The sequence below is a fragment of the Haemorhous mexicanus genome, chromosome 1 (genome assembly GCF_027477595.1).
Source record: "Haemorhous mexicanus isolate bHaeMex1 chromosome 1, bHaeMex1.pri, whole genome shotgun sequence".
NCBI classification, from domain to species: domain Eukaryota; kingdom Metazoa; phylum Chordata; class Aves; order Passeriformes; family Fringillidae; genus Haemorhous; species Haemorhous mexicanus.
Genome location: NC_082341.1, coordinates 145,557,280 through 145,579,570, shown reverse-complemented (window position 1 = coordinate 145,579,570; position 22,291 = coordinate 145,557,280). Strand labels below are relative to the sequence as shown.

Sequence of the window (22,291 nt, the reverse complement as noted above, 5' to 3'; positions counted from 1 at the left end):
ACAACACAGTTTCCCAGATTTTAAATGGCCTAACATGTTTCCCGGCTTGTTTTAACACAAGAGGCATGGGTATGAATATCAGTGAGAGCTTCCTTGGGTATATACTACAAAAAATCTTCCCGAGAGTGAACGGGTAAAGCAGGATTCAAAGCTGCGAAGTTCATCCATTCATAGACGCAATTCCTTTATTAATAAAAACCAGCAGCAGCAAAAACTGTCCCAGCCGAATAGTGACTGTGGGAGGGACAAATCCCACACCCCAAATCCAAGGATGCAGGGAGTACGGAAGGTGGGGGGTTTCCCCAACTGCGGGGCATGAAGAGGAAACCAGTTGGTGGCAACATATGTGTATTGTATTTCTCTGAAAAAATTTGCAACTTGGCTAATTAAATTCCTGGCGCTGAACTGGTCCTTGGCTGAGATCATGGCAATTGGGAGGGTTGGGTTTTTTTTTTTTTCCTCCTTACAGGAGTTCCCTCCTTCTTCCCATCCTCCGCCTATTAAAACAAGTCAAGTCTCCCTTGTTAAAAGACCCCATAACGTGGAAGAGGCAGAAAAGCAGCAGCAGCAGCAGGAAAGAAAAAGACGTCTGGAAAATATTACCCGTTTGCTGCTGCTGCTGCTGAGAAACCTCATTGAAACAGTTACTCGGGCAGCAAGGTATCACCAAAGAGACTTTATCTGATGCTGATCTCTCAAACTTTCAGACACTGCCTTGCAACTTCTCCAGGCTCCTGGCTAGCCGGGTTTGAAATAAGATCTTCAGCTTCGACCACGAGAAACTAACTCCTAATTTATTATTTCTAACCTTTTAATTATTATTATTATTATTATTATTATTATTACTATTATTTGGGAAAAATATCCCACAACTTTGAGCTAGAAACTGAAGCAGAGAAAGACAAATACACGATAATTGTGAAAACACGTGGGAGAAAATGAGTAGGACTGAATAGCCTTACACGATTTTTTTCATTATTTTCATTTTTAATTATTTTTTTATTTCTGAGCGTCTTATTAAGTCCCTGAAAAGTGCGATTTGTTCTTTTACCTCAAACTTGGAAACTATTCAGCGGGAGCAACGGTACGTGAGACCACACAGTTGGCTGGAGCCCCTCTATGACCAAAGGACAGAAGGACAAACAAGGTAGGTGATTTATGATTATGCTTCTGTCAGCTCAAGAGCAAAGACCCCCTCCTCCCATCCCCACTATTCCAGGGAGGAAAGCTGGAACAGATCCCCAAAATACGAGTGGGGCTGGGGGAGGATCTTACCGGCTCCTACGCTACACCTATTTCAGCAATGAATAGAACCGCCGTGAGGATGAATGAGGTTTTCAGCTTCAACCCCTCCTCCGCGTAATCCGTTTAAAAGACATTGCTGAGCTTCAGGATCTGGGGGAAAAAAACCCCAAAAACCCAAACTCAAAAAGCCAAAAAAAGCCAACCGCCCCATAAACCCTCTGAAATTAGAATAAAATCGAGCACAGGCTGGGCAGCTGCTCCGCTGATCGCAGCGAGGAAGGCGAGACCTGCTCAGAGCCCGATCCGGCTTCCCTCCGGCCGCCCCTCGCCTTTGCATCCAGGGCCGGGCGGGGACGCGACAGGAGCAGAGGGAGGGCTGGCCCTGAGGGGAGGAAGGCGAGGCGGCGGGCGTGGGGCTGATGTCCCGCCTCGGACAGCGCCGCCGAGCCGCCCGGGCGCCGCGCAGCGCGGGGAGGGAGGGGAGGGACGGAGGGCGGCTTCCCGCGGGAGGGCCGGGAGCCGAGGGCCGTGGGGCGGGGGCTGCCCGGAGCTCCCCGCGCCGCACGCCCGCGCCGGGCCCGCCCCGGCCGAGGGAGGGCCGCCCCAGGGCCGCGGCAGCGGGGTGCGATGGCAGCGCCAGTACGGCCGGGCCCGGGTCGCTCCCGCGGGCGGGGCCCGTGACGTGGCCGCGCGGGGATCCCCGGCCCCGCCCGGTGACGCCGCCGCTCCGCCCCGTTGGCCGCGGCGCCGGGCCGGGGTTCCCCCGCTCCGTGTGCAGCCCGCGGCCGGCGCGGGGCCCGGCGCCTCCTGGCCGGCTGCAGAGCCCTCCGTCCCCAGCAGCCCCGCTCGGCACCTCTTGGAGCGGCGGCGCGTGTCTCTCGGACACAGAGCCAGCCTGCTGGCCACAGCCTCGCCACACTCCATAGCGATGCTGGCAGAAGGGGGCATTGGCCCTTGGGAGAGAATTTACCCGATTTCCTTGCCCCGAGAGGATCCCATTGTAGTCCAACACTCCTGATGGGCGTTGTCTTAGTCTAGAGAAGATGGAGAGGGGATCTCATTAATGCATTTAAATATCTCAAAGGCGGATGCCAAGAGGATGGGTGCCAGACTCTTCGGTGGTGTCCAGCGACAGGACAAAGAGCAATGGCCTTGAACTAAAAGTTTCACCTCAACAGGAGGAAGAATATCTTCACGTTGAGGATGGCAGGGCACCAAACAGGCTGCCCTGGGAGGTCGTGGAGTGTCCCTCTCTGGAGACATTCCAAACCCACCTGGCCACGTTTTTGTGTCATCTGCTCTAGGTGACCACAGCTGGGTAGGAGGGTTGGACTCCACGATATTCACAGGTCCCTTCTAACCCTAAGGGTTCGGTGATTCTGCAGGGCTGCAGTGACCCCATATCTCTTAGGGCACAGCTGCATCTACATGTTTTGCTCTGCTTCATAGTCTTCTGCCTTTAGGATCATTTTTCCATTGGCACCCACGCACTTTTTTGAAGGCACACATTATGTGTAACATGGGTGCCTTGAGGGTGCTTCTGAGGACTAGATAAGGGCAATAAATCTTTCTTACCCTGCATCCAAGCATAGAAAAACCCAGGTCAAGGTTTTCCCAGTAGGAAGAGCTGCTCTACTGGATTCAGTTTAGTTTTTCAGGCAAGTTCACTAGGAAAAACTCAAGTCTTCATATTTGTGATGTGAAAGCACATTTGCTCCATTGTTTTGGTATTCAAGATTCGTGTATAGACCAGCAAAGTATTCCTAACCAGCAACCAGAAAACGTTTCTAAACTAGATTTTTGTTTAACCACAATCCAAAATATCAGAGTAGAAATATGATTTACTTCTTGTTTTGTTTCTTGGAGAATTTGTCTGGGAATTTTTTGGTTGGTTTTCTTTCTTCTTTTTTTTTTTTTTTTTTTGGTTAATTTAACAACTAGTGCATTATTGTGTACGTGAGTGTCAAATCCAACCTGCAGCCATAGAATTCCTTCCACATTGGTTATTTAAACCTGTAATAGATTAAATTTGAGCGGTTTAGTGGGAAACATACACTGAACAAATAGGAGAGTCTTGATTTGCTGATCAAAGCTTGTGCATACAGATAGAGTTTGCCATCATCAGTAATCCTGTTCTTTATTTTTGATTTAACCTCAGAGTTAACTTTAGTCTTATGTGAGCCCTTTCCTGAAGATTAATAGCATAACAAAATCTGGAAGTTATAAATAACCAAAAGTTCCAGATATGGTAATTGTGTTGTAATAAAGGTGTACAGATGGAGCATAGCTTTTCACTTTCCTCTCTGCAGGCTGCAGAATAGAAGAGGGAGTCTGGACAGCTATCTTATGCTTGTGATTAATATCAACCTAGAATCATTTGTACTTCAATGATATATGACTTAATTTACCACCAAAATAAGGCTAATAAGGAATCTAAATATTTTCTGAGAAACTGTAAGCCTCAAATACCATGTACTCTCAGAGAGTGTATACAGGCCCAGATCCAGTGTGTGCAGGCACTCACATGTGCACTCTGACACACTCGTGTCATTGAAGCAGCTGCTCTGTGGCAGCCAGTGTTATTATTCTCATTAGTAAGGAAGGGGGTATTAAGGATTATAAAGATTTCATTCTTCCTTTGGTTTTGTGCAAAACAGCCCTCGGTGGCTGTATGCACCTAAAGTTGTGTGTGCTGGCTTTTATGGTGCCCACCTCACTGATCTCAGGCCTCCTGCTGAGTTAGAGTTGCATTGTTTGTTGCAGACAAATCCCCACAGACTGTACCTTCAGATGAATACAGGCAAGGCAAATAGCAAGGGGGGGGTGTTGGTTTTTGTTGGAGTTTTTGACTAAAACAAGTTATATGGAACTAGAGAACAGGTGGATCTCATATAGCACTAAAAAGAGTAACCTAAGCCTTATGAAGGGTTTTATAGACCTCCAAAATTTTTTTGCATGACCATGATCCTCATTTTACAGGTGAGGAAGCTGTGACAGAGAAAGGTAAATTCACTTATCTAAGGTCACCCAACAGGTGAATGACAACACTAGGAAGCAAATTGAAATTGTCAAGGTCCTGATCCACTCATAGATTCCCTAATGTAAGAAATGCAGTGGTTAAGCATTGACATATCAAACAACCTTCATAAGGGAGGTTAATCTCTACAATAAATTTGTCAAAAATATACTTGCATTTTTACCTCAACTGTTCCAGAAATGCATCTTTTCAGAGAAAGATTTTTTTTATACTTTTACTACAGAACTGCAAGATAAATTATCTATTGATTTCCCTCTTCAGCAAAATATCTAAGTGCGCACTTATCTTTACATGCTTTGCTGAATTCAAAGCCTCAGCAGCAAAGTTGAATAGATATTTAAGAATGCAGCTTCCATGCAGGCATATAAAATGAGATGTTTTCAAAGGTTTTCTGTGCTCAGCACTTCTGGTTTCCACAAAGGTTCCAGGCAAATCTGATTTGCAGATCTCATATGTGAGGTTGATTTGTATTATCAATTTGTTTTCAATGAGGAGGTGCTATCGAAGCTGCTGCTACAAGTGCCCCCCCCCTTCAACAAAATTGCTTGAGTTTCTATTGCATAGCAATAACTGGACACCCAAATTGGATTTCTCTTGAATGAAACTAATTGCAAGGTGTACCTCTGGAGGACACTTTTCAGGTTTTTAGTCCATTGGGTCTGACTATACTTAGTTCAGAGTAAAGCACAAAAATGTATGGAGGGTGGAGTTAGGTCTTCTGCACCAGGTGTTCCTCTTTGCAGATCTGTTGGTGTGGTATTGCACTGTTTGCTGATGTGACCACAGCCCTTGATGTCTAGAGAGAGCCACAGCTCTTTGTAACCTTTAAAAGTGAAGTGGACTATGGTGGGATGACCCTGGCCTGGTGCATGGTGCCCTCCCAACTGCTCTAGCACTGTCTTCCTCAGCAGGATGTAGATGCAGAAAATAAGATGGCAAAACACCTGGTATGTTGAGATAAAGACAACTTAATAAAGCAAAGGCTGTGCATGAAGCAAAGAAAGACAAAAGATTTATCCTCTACTTCTCATCAGCAGATGATGTTCAGCCACTTCCCAGGAAGTAGGACTTCGGTACTGAAAAACAAATGTCATAACAAATGCTTCCCCCTCCTCCTTTTAGCTTTTTTAAGCAGATGTCACATGGTATGGAATATCCCTTTGGTCAGTTTGGATCAGCTGTCCTGGTTATGTTCCCTCCCAGGACCTTGCCCACCCATAGCATATTGGTGTGGGAGAAAACGTTGGAGAGGTATCCTGGATGCTGGGAGCACTGCTCAGCAGTAGCCAAAACACTGCTGCGTTAGCAACACCTTCCCAGCCACCAGTACAAAGCAGTGTACTTGGAGGGCTATGGGAAAAAATAATTCCACCTCAGCCAGGCCCAGTACAGGGACACAATGAGCACATTTGTGATCAAACCTTTATTAGTGCCTCCTGGACAGATTTTGGCTTTTGCGACTTATGGTTAGGGTTTTTCTAAATGTCTTCAGATGTTTGGAATTAATAAGTGCTAATTCTGTCAAACAACCTTCCAAATCATTATGTGTTAGGTACAAACTTTTTGTGTCTCCCTCTCTTGCTTTTTAATCTTCTGAGGAAAAGCTATCCAGAATTACTATGTGGCAATGTTTGAGTGTTGCATGAGAAGGGATTTCTGAGAGAAATGATGTAGTGAGATGCATCCCATGTGTTATGAGCAAACATGACTTCAGTTTGACCCCCGTCACTGGTTCCATGTCCTGTATCACTAGGTGCCAGGCACCACCCGATTGCTTCCTTTGTCCTCATAGCAGCCACACAAGGTGCAGAGGGTGCAGAATTGAACAGGCTGCAGATAATATTGATATCTTCTGGCACCAGTGCATGTTGGTTTTCTGGATATCTATTTGCCCCTATTCAGTATTAGTAGCAAAATAAGCTTTTTCTTTCTCTTTGCCTCCTGACTTCATAAAGGGATGAACCATCTTCAGGCCCTGTTACTCTCAGAGATGCATGAAAGCTGATTAATAGCCATGTGGATGAACTTTGTCACAGGATTTTGGAGGAAGAAGAGTTGTTACTTTACCATGGAGGTCACCAGTGTTCTTTGCTGAGTAAAGACCCAGTTCAAAACAAAACATAAGAACCTGTTGACTTTCAGTCAAGTGTCTAGATCTTATAACAGTTAGATCTAGGTACCGTAACTACAGTAAACGCTAGCCTAAATAGTTTTCAGAATAGAGAAAACTGAAGCATATTTTGCTATGTTCTTCTAATATGAGATCTAAGGCATTATTCAGTCTAAGAAAGGAGTGTGATCTCTACTGCTACAGTTAATACCCCAATCATTTGATGTACTGTGTAAGTATCAGTCATTTGTTAACCTGATGTTTTTCATGAAAGCATTGTTAGAATGCTACAACTTTTAGTTATGCCACTTGTTAATAATAATGTAAATTCATCTTCATCACAAAGGAGAAATATTCTTTTTGTATATATATTTGGCTTTATCAGGATGCCAGAGACACAATGCCAAACAGTTCACCAGGTAGACTCTGATGTCAAGTACATGCAAGAGTTCATTTCTTGGTCATGCTTTTCCATAGCAGCCTCCAAAGAAAGGTACTCCTTGCCTGCTACTGAACAGTCACTAAGGCATGTATATACTTGGCACTGCTTTGTGAATCAAAATGTGTGACTGAATCAGCAGCAGCCTACACAGCATCAGGATTTAGCATATGGCTTTCACATTTCAGTTCTATGAGGTGGGCTGGTGAGCACTGCTCAGCTCATCCCTGAAAGGAAAGAGCAGAAACATCACAACAACAAAATGCTCAGTAGTAGATTTTGAAGGCTCTTTACATACACTCACCTTGTGAATGCAAGCCTTGGGTCTGCTTGCTGGAGGTTGTGTAAAACTCATACTGGGTTTAGCTCCATGGGGTTAGGTGAAGGTGCCTGTAAGGGATTTAGGTGCCCAAATTGCAGGATAGAATTATTATATTTCACTGTCTCAGGCCAGGCTAGATACTCATAACAGCACTGACTGATCTGAAAGTCTCTGAAGCAGCTGCTGCCTAGCCTTAGTATCATTATTTGATTCAGCACTTCATTTTTGGTCCCAGACTTGTACAAGCATCATTTCCTTTTAACTTCTTGGCTTAATTCTTGGAGATGGGTGGAGAGTTTTTGGCTTCTTTGCCATTGTTTGGGCATGTTAAATTTGATAAAGATCATTTCTGCTGGGCAAGCTATCAATACCTCATGTTAAATCTTGAGACTATTGAGCAACTTATCTAGTTCCCCTGAGATTTAGTCAATTAAAAGACTCTACATAAAAACCTCAATTGCACATACAAAGGGGAAAGTTTCTTTGATGAAAGCCAGGAATTTAGATCAAAACACTGTTTATTTTCCTAAGGTTGACAGAGAAAGGGAAAAAGAAGTGTTGTTTTAGTAACACCAGAAATTAATTTCTTGATCTTAAAAGACTGGATATTTTTGCAATGGAGAGGATCTGTGCTGTAATGACAGAGAATTTGTTTTTGGTGTTTTTTTTTTCTTTTGTGCAGAAGCACTTCATAGGTAGAGCAAAACAATAGCAAATTAATGTAAAAGATGCCTGCTACAGTATATAGTCATTCAAATGTAGCTACTCCAGATCTTAATGTAAATCCTGTTTATTTCAGCCATATAATTCTTAATGTAAGCAGACTTTAGGACTCCAAATGGGAAAGCAGAGTACAAGTGCACCATTAATGAGACATTTACCTTGATGTTTGTAACATTTTGCATGCTTGAGGGATTAGTAAACACGTGGACTATTTTACTTTGAGTTAATCTAGAGGGGATCCATTACTTAATCTGTTTTCTAAAGCAAGTCTATTTTGGGCACTGAGTTTGAATTCACCTAGAGTGGTGGTAAGCATAAGCTGTCTTTTATTAGGCATCTTTATGACCCCTGCTGTGAAAGATTTTCAGACAGGCCAGAACAGGGAGGGTCCCTTTTGCTGGTGGATGATTACACCACCTGTCAGAGCCCAGCCTTAAGTATTCAAGGAAGTCCTAGAGCTAGGGTCTGATTTCTTTAACAGTGCCTCCAAATATACATTTAAGAGGCTTCCTCCTGTCTTGAAATTTAAGACCCTAAATAGCCAGTGGAAAAAGACAAAGTCTTTGTAACCTCAAACTTCATGCTTGCCTAGTTTATTTTTATGTTGTAAGTGATTCTGTATTGACTTTTTTGTTCCAAGCCTGTAACTTTTCAGACATATATATAGTTGATGACAGCTAGGCTGCTGTGTCTTGGTAGTAATTTTTCAAGGAAGAGTTAAAAACATATATGATGTAAGGAAGTCCTGTTCCAACTTCAACTTTGGCCAACAGATGGTCAAACAAACATGAGCAGCGGATGAGTGAGATGATAACAGCAGGGAAAATATGAATAATAGCAAGAAAACACAAATATTAAATCTATTACTCTGAGGCCTAATTCAGCAAAATATTCAAGCATAAGTATTATTGACTTGCAACACACTTGCTGGATTAGCCTTAAACAGACACAATCTCTTTTAGGACCTTCACATAAAATGCATCTATTGACAGAAAATGTTGTCATTAACTTCTTACAATTCTGAAAAAGCTGTTGCATAAAATGGGCAATGTGATTGTTAGAAAAGGTATTTAGGTACCAATAGAGTCCACCTGCCTGCCTGCCCATACTCTTTATTTGCCAGAGCACGCTCCATGCCAGCCAGTTGCTCCATAGCCCAGAGTTTAGGTTAGAAGATTTTACAGCCAGGTAAGCTAAATATGTAGAAGTGATCAGAATCAGCTGATGTCCTAGAGAATTTCTGAGTCCAGGGTGGAGTGTTGGCTCTGTTAAATTTATGCATATTTTTGCCACAGACTTAATCTCAGTTAAGCTTTAGCCCCTATACACACATGCTTGCGTGTGCATGTATCTATGTACACAACTATATGAATAATGCATTTTTGCAGTGGTATTGAGAAGACCTTTTAAAGCAGATGTCTGATTATATAAATATAAATTATATATATAGTCAGACATCTGTTTAAAAAAATTATAAATACATTCAGGCATCTGTTTTAAGAATGTCTTTCCAATATTTTTGCAAACATAACTAAGCGACAGAAACAATTCAGGGTGGGATACAGTCGTGACATGGATGGGGATGGGGAAGGGCTGCCCAGACATTCAGCTGTTCCAGTCCCCTGTGACCGTACAAAATGAGTGGTGGCCCAAAAGCCCCTTCTCCGACCTCCTCAGGATAATATGACAAAGTGTCTTATCCAACCAGCCCAGGCTGCCAAAATAAGATCCTGACACAGACAGCACCTTCTGTGAGGGCACTGTGAATAGCAGAAATCATCTCTGCTACATTAAGTCTGTTTGGATTGTACTTTACATGGGGGAAGTCCTGCAAAGAGATGTTCAGGTGAGCAAGGGGATGCAATTAGCCTCTGAGCTGGAAGCTCAGGGTGTATCTATTGATGCTGAGACCTGTGTTGCAGCCACGTGCACCCCTTATGATGTCTTATATCAGCAACTGGTGGCTCTGCTAATGGTTTTCCTACTTCTTTGCAGATGTATTGTGAGAGGTTTATATGTATCCTGAGAATACTTGGAACCACACTCTTCGGGGTGTCCCTCCTGCTGGGAATCACCGCTGCTTACATTGTGGGCTACCAGTTCATCCAAACAGACAACTACTACTTCTCCTTTGGACTCTATGGTGCTATCCTGGCATCACATCTCATCATCCAAAGCCTGTTTGCCTACCTAGAGCACAGGAAAATGAAACGGTCGCTAGAGACTCCAATCAAACTGAACAAAACAGTTGCCCTTTGTATTGCTGCCTATCAAGAAGATCCTGACTACTTAAGGAAATGTTTACTTTCTGTAAAAAGATTGACCTACCCTGGAATTAAAGTTGTTATGGTCATTGATGGGAACTCAGAAGACGACGTTTACATGATGGACATTTTCACTGAAATCATGGGTAGGGACAGTTGTGCCACTTATATCTGGAGTAATAACTTCCACAACAAAGGTCCGGGTGAGACAGAGGAGTCTCACAGAGAGAGCATGCAACACGTATCTCAGCTGGTCCTGTCCAACAAAAGTGTTTGCATCATGCAGAAATGGGGTGGAAAAAGAGAAGTAATGTACACAGCATTCAAAGCACTGGGGAGAAGTGTGGATTATGTACAGGTAGGTATTAGAGCACCAGGTCAGTGCCAATTCAAACACACTTTGAAAGAAAGCAGCTTTTGTATATTTTGTGCAGCATGTTAGAGGCCATCCTAGTCCCTGATGAACACAGTGCTCCTTTCAGTCTGTTTGGAAACAGCTTGACCGTTAAAAGGGTATTTTGCTACCTTTTAAAATGGCCAGTCTATCTGTGACTGCTTTAAATTTGTGCATCAGCTACTGGAGAAGTCTGAAATCCTTCCCCTGCCTTCAGTACTGCCCCCTCATCCAAATGGTTTTGCTTCAGACAAAGCCAATGACCTCCTGAAAGCCCCATCTCTGCTCCTGTAGGTGAAGGTCTCGGGTAAGGTTTTATTTTGTGAGTTTGTTAAGAGTCCCATATATGAGCAGTCAGACAGGTATTTGGTCTCACTAGGGAATATCCTGGAGAAGTGGTGAAGTCTGTAAAAAAATTGGGGATATATTTTAAAGGCTTTGAAGCCATGTGGCGTATTCAAAAAAAGGGTCAATGTGTAGATTTGAAAGAAAATTTCTTTAGCTAAAGCCTGAAGGAGCTTTTGCTTCATCACTTACAGCTGCATTACCTCACTCACTGCAACTTGGCCTTTAAGGCCCTTATGACACACTACTCACTTAAAAATGAATTAGGCTGGGTCCTCTCTCCCTGTTTCCAAAGCAGCAGAGGCACATTTCTTTCCAGCTGCCTTGGATCCCCTGAAAGATTGTCTATGTTTTTGCCTTACTTACATGGATTTCTCGCTCCTGCAAACAGCCCTGCTGACTGTGGGAAGGAGAAAGGGTCATGTGTGGAGGAAGGTGGGTGGGATCAGATACTCTGGCTGGACACTGAGGACCCTTCCTTAGATATCTAGGCCAAGAAGGCTCATTTGATTAATCCCACTGAATAGGAGATGATTTTCCTAATGAACCACCCTCAGTTCTTCCAAGCTTCTCCCACACTCAGAGCATCCAGCCGTCTCCTGCAGTGGAGCAGCAGCTCCCCGCGAGGTGCTCTCTGCTGGCTCAGGGCAGCAGCATGGCTGAGCCACATGTGTTTCTGGGGCCTGTGCCCAGCCTTGTGTGGGTGTGTGTGCACGCTCTGCACAGCACAGCATCCACGTGCAGTGTCCTAGGGACCTGGGGAGGCTGCCAGTAGCTGGGCTGAGAGCAGCGAGTCTTCAGTGCACAGGAGGGGCAGAAACTGAAGAGTGCCAGGAACTGCTCTGTTATTGGAGCTAGGAGAGTAAAGCCAAGATTTAAAACCCATCCTCCACCACTTCCCAAACTGAAACTGATTTATTCTTTCAAAACAATGGGCTTAAGCTCTCCATTGTCTGTGCTTTGGTTTTGTGCTGTGAGGAACTATGATGGGATAAAAATGCTGATTTTCCTTATAAGCATGGGTTTATAAACACACAGACATACCAGATTGCAGAGAAAGAAGGCAGAGAGTAAGCAGATCCATTGCAAGTTTCCTCCCTCAGTTCAGCTCTTGTATTTTTCAGGAAATCTGGAAAAAGTGTTTCTATTTCAACAGTCATAGCATAAATTCAGAAAATAGAAGAGATATTTCTGTTCAGTTAACACTCCAGACCTGGCTCAGAAGGTGTAATGAATTTGTCAGAAACTGTAGTGCTGCTGTGAGCACAGTCTGTAGTAGTGACTGATGCCAGAGTCACATCTACAGTCACATTGTAGTTGAAATGCAGCCCCTTGGTGGCCCTGGCTACTGAAGAGTCATAAACAAAATGCAGCTAAAATGTGGCGCTGTTTTATGAATGAATAAAGGTTGGGATATTTCAAATGGTCCTTTGGGGAGACCCAGGGTAAATTACTTTAAAGAAGCCCTATATTTCAAGGGCTAAGCAGTCTGCATCAATGATTAAGCACTTTTAAAAGTGCCCAGTCAGCACCACTGCCCACCCTCAAAATTGTAGGCTTTACAGTTATTAGAAAACACCCTGGAATTATGAACAGGCAATCATAAACAGTCTGACCAGTGCAGATAATGAGCTGTTAATCAGTAGTGGTGTCTCACTAAGTACTAAAAACTGCTATGAAGGCTTGTTTCCATCCTAGAAGAGTTTATGAGTGTGCAAGTAATCAGGTGGAGGAGTTAAACTGGCAGGTATTATCAATGCAGAGTAGTGAGGTAACCAGGGTGCCATTCATCTTGGCTTGATGGAGGTGCGTATGTGGACAGTCCAGTGCAGTCTGAACTCAGAGCAGCTTGGATAAACTGTCACTGCCTACAGCAAGTGTAGAACAACTCCCTTAAGGTCAGTTGTCCCTTTCATGTAACTCTGTGACCCAAAGCAGTGATGTTTGGTTCACTCGGCCCTTGTATGGAAAGATGGCAAATTGTCTCTTGGGCTGTCCTGGGCACACCCTGGCTAGGCAGGTGTCAGTGTTTATTTGGGCTTCTAAGTGTCTATGTTTCTCTGGTGTGTCCTCTGTTCACCTGCAAAAACCTCATCCAGATGAAAAATGATGGCCTGTTAGATTTGTCCCAGAAACCAAGACATACCCACTGTGCTGGCATGCCCAGGACATGTGATGATGTTTTGTTAAAAAAATCCAGTGTTTTCAGGATTCCTCATCTCTAATATATTAATGATGTGGCTCATGGGCAGGCCTTTCTTCCATAGGTAAATACACCTAATGGGGTGGGAGCTGCTCAAGTGGCAGGTGCTGGAGGGAAAGCAGAGGGGCTGGGAGACAGCTGATCCCAGCCTACCACTCATGGTCACAAGAAATGACATGCCTGTCACTGCCTGAGCACCCTGGGAATTCAGCAAACTACAGATTCCCTGTGCAAAGCACTCAGCAACAGATTTGTCCAGGAAGACCCAAGTAAAAGTATAGGCATTATTTTCCCTCTTCAGTAGAATTGTTTTGCTCCCTTTCTATCATCAGTGCTGCCACTGATGACAGCTTTCCACTAAAGCTGGAGTCAGGCCTTGGCCAGGTTACAAAGATGCTGTGGGATGAGGCTGTTGAGGAGGGAAGATGGATGCATCAAGTTAGTGGGAGCTGGAGATGCTTGTGGCTTTTCTCCTGACAGAGATATGAGAACTTTCGTCACCTTTCTCCTCTTGGCCCCCTCTGAGTGAGCATGGAGGGGAGCATGTTGGCAGAGCCCCCAGTGCTCTCCTCCCACTTCATAGAGCAGATGTAAAGGTTACCTCTCCCCTGGAGTGAGAGGGCTTAGGTTGAATTGAAAGTTTGCATGAAAGGACACCAAAATTAGGATACCCATTACAAAGCCTCAGCAGAATCTGTCTTAATATGCTGTTTAGGCGGAGCTACTGACTTACTCCTTCTGACCCCATCTGAAGTCAAGGAATGCAACGTGGGGACAAACTGGAGGCAGTATGGGAATTTGTAGGGAATTTTTAGGGATTCAGCCAGTCAGAGGGGTGTTTCTGGGACAGTCTCTGCTCCAGTTCCTGGGTGTCTGTGAAATGAGTTCACACATGATGTGGCCAGTTCTTTCAGCTGCAGCAACTGCAACAAGGAGACACCCTGTTGTTTTAGACTGCAGCCCGAGTCATTCTCCTCAGAGCGAATGAAAGCAATGCCAGCTGTCTCACAGACCAGCCAGCCTGTCTGAACCCTCCTCCTACTCTCCAGGGGAAAGCCAATTTCCTAATGTACACAGTGTTTAGTTGACTAGGAGTGTTTGTGTAGCTGAAATGCCTTGTGTGTCATTTACTTCTGCCTTGGTCTTTTGGAGTACTGAACTTCAGGACTCATGCCTTCTGGCCTTAAATATCTTTTTATAAAAATGGCAGAGAAAAATAGCAAATAATTTCTTTACATGAAAGTCAAATCCCTGCACTACTAATAACACGTCATGCATCTAAAATTAAAAATGAGTTTGTTCTGAAATATAAGACACATATTTTACATGAATTGCTAAACCCTTCTGTGAGTGAAAGAACGATTAGGTTTCTTCTCAGACTCCTACTTGACTTTTTTTCTTTTTAATAACAAGTGCCTGGAATTTAACTCCTCACTCTTTCCCTCATATGGCAGTGGGAAACATTTGACCAGGGTGCTCCAACTGTGCAGCTGAGAAATTCTATGTCAGAGAACAACAGGAATCTGCTGCACACCCACAACCACCATCTTATTCTGCAGTGCCCCATATCTTATTGGAGGAAGCCAGTCCAGTGTGCCAGTAAAACAAATGGAGCTGATACAGAGGATTGTTTGTGTGCACAGCCTTAACAAGCTCTGTGTTTTGTGCAGCACTATGCTTTGCTGCCTGGTACAAGTGACCTTTAACAGAAATATCAGTGCAGACTTCAAAGTCAGATTTAATTGCATTCAGGAGAATATGCATTTAGAGTCATTATAATCACTTACATGACTTTTATTTTCTTCTGTGGTGAACTCCTTAACCCATTTTTGTCCTTGTTTTTTCTTACTTGTAGGTCTGTGATTCAGATACAATGCTTGATCCAGCCTCATCAGTGGAGATGGTAAAAGTTTTAGAAGAAGATCCAATGGTTGGAGGAGTTGGAGGTGATGTACAGGTGAGTACAACAATTTTCAGATTAACAGAGGTGTTTCAGCAACTATTTGCATTGCAACAGATTCCTCTGCCTCAAATAGCATTAAATATAATTTATGTGTATATCCTATATGCATATATATAATACGTGATGCCATTATAGATGCTCTTATCATACCTTAACTTTTTTGTCCATTGAATGGAAACTCTTCTTGGATGTGAGCACTGTATGTATAGTTTTAACAGCCATAGCAAGCAAACAAATAATATTCTGCCCGTATATGTGAAAAGGGGGGCACTGGCATTGTCAGGATTGTTGTGGCATCTTTGAGTCTCTGGGTATAGCTGCTTGCTCAAGGTACCAAAGAAAAGCTATAGGGGGCAGGAAATTGAGAACAGGTGTCCCATAGCCATGTCCAGCAACCTCAAGCACTTCAATTATATTACTACTGGCAGCCAAAATTGTTAGAAATAAAAAAATAACTTAGAAACGCTCTACACTGTGCACTCTGGGTACTGGGTCTCCCATCTCTGTCAAGCAGGGCAATAGAAAACTTCCAAGTCAGACCAGCTCCATGTGTGTTAGGATTTTCAGCATTACTGAGTTTGGCTGATTGCTACAGCAAAAGGCTGGTGTTACCTTTTGACACAACTCCTTTTGCTGCAATTTATAAAGAGAAATGTATAGGAATATTTCAGTTAGCCTTAAGATCAATCCCCTGTTCTCAGTTGGGCTTTTTGTGTGAGACAGAAGAGAAAGAGCTATGTAAATGAGCAAAAACTTGGTAATGAATGCCCAAGTAGTCAGAAGTATTTCAGGCATGTGGCTCATAACTCCAGAAATTAGGATTCCCACAGAAACCTGAATACCTTTGGAGCTCTAGACTGACCACAAACCAGGGGACACAGCCCATGCATATGAAATTCCAGGCATGTACAAATGAAGGGAGGCAGTACAGGTTCAGATGTGACAGTGAAGGTTCATAAGCACCTGCACTGGGAAGGACATGTGTCCTCTGTGAGGAAAGGTTACAGAATGAAGGCTTTGGGCATTTTTTCCCCCCAGTTCATTTTCCAGCATACACCCAGCAAGCCCTGCTGCTTCTAATATGTTCTAGAATTAAAACTGACAGAAATTAGGACCATCAGAGCAAAAGACTATATTTTTCTAGTTGCAGGGCAATGTTTATAGTTGTAGAAGGCCAAAGATCCACACACTTCCTTGCCACATCCTCTGGCATAAAGTGTGTGTTGAAAACCTGGATGTGAAGCCACAGACTTGTGCATCTGCATGTGCTCATGCATCTGCTGAGTGTTCAGACTGAATGTGCAGCTGGGCTGCGCAGAAGAGAAAGACTGAGACATTTGTGTGGGCCTGAGGAAGGCTCTAGTGGAGTATCATCATATGTCTTGGTACTTGTACCAGTACCGTACCAGTACAGGCTGGTACTGCAGAGACAGAACAGGTTGCTCTTCAGAGGAGTGCTAGATATTGGGACACAGTTCAAAGTCAAACCTCTAAGGCCAGACTTGTGATACCAAAAATGTAGAGCAAAGACCATGTGCTCTGCTTTTCTCATGCTCCAGCATAGTTTTGGGAGGACTGGAAAGAGTCCTGTGAGCCCCAAAGATGTCGGGCAGGAAGCAGCAGGAGGCCATGAACTCACAAGCTCCTCTTGGTAAAATCTAAATCTAGCAGCTCTAACTGGGGGCAAAAGGGAAGGAAAAATGAGACCTAAAATAAGGAAATTTGATTGTGGAGAATAGGAAAGGTTGCAAGGAACAAAAGGACCTCTCGGTGAAACTGACATTTGAAGGTTTCATCTCACCCTTCCTGTCAATGTCCTAGATGAAATGTTTGTGTAGCTCCTGGGTTTGCCATGAGTTGAACACAGGAGTGAGGTTCCCACCTCAATTCATCTAATGGTGCTCTAGTCTCAGCAAACTCGTTATTGATCCAATGTGCACATTTTCTGTTTTAAGAGCTCATTTAAAAGGAAAACTTTTTTTTTATTTTGCAGATTTTGAACAAATATGATTCCTGGATCTCCTTTCTGAGCAGCGTGAGATACTGGATGGCGTTTAACATCGAAAGAGCCTGTCAATCCTACTTTGGCTGTGTACAGTGCATTAGTGGACCTCTGGGAATGTACAGAAACTCTTTACTCCATGAATTTGTGGAAGATTGGTACAATCAAGAGTTTATGGGCTCCCAGTGCAGCTTTGGAGATGACAGGCATCTAACTAACAGAGTGCTAAGTCTGGGCTATGCAACAAAATACACAGCTAGATCCAAGTGCCTTACGGAAACACCAATAGAGTATCTCAGGTGGCTGAATCAGCAGACCCGCTGGAGTAAATCCTACTTTAGAGAGTGGCTTTATAATGCCATGTGGTTCCACAAGCATCATTTGTGGATGACCTATGAAGCTGTAATCACTGGATTCTTTCCTTTCTTCCTTATTGCCACAGTCATTCAGCTCTTCTACAGGGGAAAAATCTGGAACATTCTCCTCTTCCTGTTGACAGTTCAGTTAGTTGGCCTGATAAAGTCTTCCTTTGCCAGCTTCCTTAGGGGCAACATTGTCATGGTTTTCATGTCACTCTACTCAGTGTTGTACATGTCAAGTTTACTGCCAGCAAAGATGTTTGCAATTGCCACGATAAACAAAGCAGGGTGGGGCACGTCAGGAAGGAAAACCATTGTAGTTAATTTTATAGGACTCATTCCAGTCTCCATTTGGTTTACAATCCTCCTAGGTGGCGTAATTTTCACTATTTACAAGGAATCAAAAAAGCCATTTTCTGAGTCAAAACAGACAGTTCTCATCATTGGCACAATACTCTATGCATGTTACTGGGTTTTGCTTTTGACTTTGTACATGGTTCTTATCAACAAATGTGGCAGGCGGAAGAAAGAGCAACAACACTACGACATGGTGCTAGACGTATGATGTTTCCGTGGGAAGTTACCCAGAGTTGTAAAGCAACCCAACGACCTTGTAGTATCTGTGGCATCAGACATATGTTGCCAAGGGAAATGGATCACTGCTGCTGGGAATAGGACACTTATATTCCTCTGGGTTCATTTTCATCCTGCCAAAGTAAGGAAAAAAAAAAAGAAAAAAAAAAAGATTTTTTGTTTCCAAGGGGGGAAGGACACAAACCACACAGTTACGACCTGTTCACAAGAAAAGGGGAGAACTTCTGTGTTTATGCACTTTTTTTTATTGTGCATATGCCTGACAGTGTTATGTTCTATATACCTCACTGGTCATGCTTATGTGTGTGGACAGAAAGAAATGGAGTTTGGAGAATCAAGCAAAGGACTGTACAACCCCTTGAAACCTAATTTATGAACTTCTCTTTTTTATAGTTCTGTTTATAGGAAGGGTCTTTTGTTTTAGGCTGCCAAATGTAATGCCAAAGGTAAATTTTAAGAGGCCATTGGCTGAGCTGTATTTTTATATTATTGTATTATTTGTGTGTGTGTATTTTTAAGCCAACTTTTTTTTAAATCACATATTTTATATTTTACTATCTGCCAAAAAAAGCTGCCTCCCCAACATTTTGTTCTTTAGCCTTTTAAAATATATTTGGGGACAAAAAAAATCATACATTCTCCCCCCAAATTTCTGCTGAAATTATATTGTTCACAACAGAAAGAATAAAAAGTCTCTCTGCATTTTTGCAACTAATGAATGGTTATTTCTGTGAAAAAGCATTTAAATGTGCTCTTTTAAGACATTTATTAGGAAAGGCCCGAAATTTTCAGTTTTGCATACAAACACATTTGTGCATAAAAAAAGGCCAAAGGGTAGATATGTGCAATTTGGGGCTTTTGTTTTGATAACATTGTAAAAGGGAAATTTGCTTCTCTGCTGAGAACTTAATATCCCTGGCATGCAAAATAAACCATAAAGCAAGGCAGGCCTCAATGCCACTGGAAAAGACATTGCTATGGAAAGCATCCCACTGATTTTATATGGGATCTGAGCAGTCAAAAACTTCTGACTTGGAAAAATCTTGGGTACATGAAACTGCTATTGAATTCACTGATGATCCTAGTTGTCCATAATCTACTAGTACCAAGCAAAGAGCAGGTTTTTATTTAAAAAAAAGAAAAACCACAAAAACAGGGAAGGAAAAAAGTTACCAACACTTTCAAAATGTGTGTGTTGTACTATAAAACTGCTGCAGAGTCCTTCATACAGTTTACAGAAAATAAACACATCCCCTTCTCTGACATCCAGTGTAATACAGACCCCAGTACTGAGCCCAATAATTTGTTTTTGACTACAGCATATCTACCAGAAAAAAAGCCAATTTTTTTTATCAGAAAGCATCAAGCCTTAGCAAATGCATCACTTCCTTGGTGCCTAATAACCAGTCCTGGACATTTATTTTGGACCATAGTTTTGAGAAATAATATTCAGGACTAAATTCTGCAGTCCTTCACCAGCCAAAGGAATGTGGCATTGAGCCCTAATATACTTTATAAAGAGCAACAGAAAGACCAGCTGCCCTTCTTAGATTCTGGTATTAAAAGCACTGTGGTAAAGCAGAAATCGGCATATGATGCTTAAAGAACTTAGAAGCATTTTCAGCTTCTCTTTTTTATGCAGACATGAATAGATTCTGCTGTAGAATGAACTGCACACACACTACCTTATTGTCTGATTATCTTGAGGTACATGATTGCTTGAAAGTCATACTAATGTTATGTTAATGATTGGAAAGTTGATTCATGTTGATTACAAAATAGAACAGTATTAAAAAAAAGCAAGAGAAACGGTAAAAATCAAAAAAACTTGACAATGCCTTTTAACTATTTATGATGTAAGTTAAAGCTTGGGTTAACATTCAAATGTCAAATAAATCTTCTCATTCTATAAAAAGATTGAATTAATTGCCTGTATTTATTCTAGCAATTATTCAATGTATTTCCAATATAGGTTGTATAGTATAATTGTTACTTTCATAAATAAAATATTTTTGATAAGATTATGACTAATTCATGGTATTTCTCACCAACACTTTTACTTTGAAGCCATAAATCTGCACAGTTTGAAGGCTGTTGTTCTAATGCCACCCGCCTGATTTCCAAGAGGGAATTTGCCATGGAGCACCTGTGGAATGCTGTGTGTGCCTGAGGTGGCCGGGGCTGGTCCCTGCTCTGAGAGGCAGCACAGGGCATAGGCAGCACTCAAGAGTCTCTGCCAGCAGCTGTTAGATCAATTCAGTCAAAACCCTTCCTTCCCTTTTTCCTCAGCTTCCTGTTTTATAAAACAGGAATGGCAATCCAACTTCCTTTTGGGAAGCACTTTGAAGTTTATGGCCAAAGTACTTTAGTTCATTACATAGGAGCTGATGTTTTCCAGCCTCCTGTCTACTGGAAATTATCACCCTCCACAGCTTGGGAAGCAGAGGAGGACAGGTCCATGGCCTTCTCCTGCTCCTCATCTGCGCTGTTTCTCAAGCTCCCTTTGCCCTGGCACAGCTGAAGTGCAGCTGTATATTTTGTGCCACTGAAGGTTATGGGCAGCAGCCACTGCTGCAGGGACACAGGGGGCAAGTGAAATCTCACACAGACTTGCCACAGGTCAGTGACTTAGGAGACAGCTTTCTCAGCCCTCAGTGCTTCTTACCCTATGTCTGTACTGTGCCCAGTATTGAGCCCCCCAGGACAGGGACATCATTGATAAACCGCAGTGAGTTCAGTCAAGGTTGGTTTAGGCTGGAGTGGTGTCTGAGATACCTGGGCTGGTTGGGCTGGACAAGGGATGGCTTTGGCAGGAGGACCCTAAGGTGACATCCAATACCTTTAGGGAAGTTTCCAAGAAAATGGTTCCAGGCTCTTCACAGTGCTGCTTGTTGGATGGTGAAAGACTCCAAGTTGAAAGGGGAGAGGTTCAAGGTTCATGGTTTGGCCTGGATATGAATAGGGACTTTTTTCCCCATGAAGACATCTAAGCAGGTTGCCAGGACAGTGCATCCTCCCTCCATCCTGAGGGAGTTTCAAGACTAAACTGGGTAAAGTCCTGAGATGCCTGGTCTGACCTCGGAGCTGCCCCTACTTTAAGCAAGGGGTTGGGGCAGATATATGAACTCTCCTGTCATCCTTTCTGAAGCAGGTGCTGACAGCTCCACCTGCACAGAGACTCATTCTGTCTCTGTTCCAAACACATCCAACCTGACCCCAGGCACAAATAGCTCAGCAGCAGCTGGTACTGAGTACCCAAAACGTCAGAGCCCTTCCTGTGACTGGGTCACTCTCTTCAACATGTTTGTGGCTGCTCAGAAAAAGGTTTCAGCAGAAAAACAGAGTAAGAAACATTTCATATTGAAAGTGTTCTCAAACAAATAAGGATTTTTAATAACATTTCCTGCTCTCATTAATAGTAAATATATTTTTGAGATCTCTGTCAAAAGAAGAAAACATGTTAAAAGAAATATTCTTGGTCTGTTTTGAACATTTTTAAAAACACAGATTTTTTTAAAATCACCTCTGATAGACAGATGGTGCTGAAAAAGGTCCCACAAATTATGAATTCTACATAAAAAAAATGCCATGAATTGGCAATATCTCAAGTTCTAAATCATTTCCACAGTAGACTAATTTGAGTTTGAGAGCATCTGTTTGCAGAGACCAGGTGTGATGCAAAACCTACAATAATCAGAGGTGCAGCAGGGAGGAAGGACCCCTCCTCTTCTGTCTGCTAATAAGCTTCATTTTGGCCAAGAATCAGCTTTCTTTCAATGGGAAATGCATGAATATTTAGCAGAACTTTTCTAGGAGGCAGAAAAATTCTTGTCAGACACATGCTGCCAAACATGTCCTGATGCACAAGCTGTTGTGAATCTGTCTATTAAAAAATTAGGTTTGAATTTGTTTCCTAACAAGAGTTAGGATGGTAAAGAGGAAACAAAGCTACTGAAAGTTGTTGATGAGATATGGTATTACTGAGGCTTTGTTGCAAATGACACTTTTCTCTGGAGTTAACATAATTATTTTAGATAAAGTACATTTTTTCCCCCAACTTTTATTTAGCCTAAATTTGCTGCTTCATCTTTGTTATGGATGGGTGGATGGATGGATGGATGGATGGATGGATGGATGGATGGATGGATGGATGGATGGATGGTGTGCCACAAATTATTTCTGCTTCTTGCAGCTATGGAAGAAGCATGTTATACTTTTTAGAATAAATATTATACTTTCTATAATATTTGTCTTGGCCAAATAAATCCAACTTATTCTCCTAAAATAGCAC

General features: G+C 42.8%; 1 protein-coding gene across 1 annotated transcript; it reads left to right on the top strand.

The window, feature by feature from the left end:
- The first annotated feature begins 425 nt into the window (after positions 1–425).
- Positions 426–20,021, top strand: HAS2 (hyaluronan synthase 2). Its single transcript, XM_059866137.1, has 4 exons — positions 426–1,147; positions 9,872–10,498; positions 14,938–15,039; positions 17,039–20,021. Exons 2-4 carry the CDS (start codon positions 9,872–9,874, stop codon positions 17,969–17,971), a joined length of 1,662 nt encoding a protein of 553 aa, XP_059722120.1. The 5' UTR covers positions 426–1,147; the 3' UTR covers positions 17,972–20,021.
- The last annotated feature ends 2,270 nt before the right edge of the window (positions 20,022–22,291 follow it).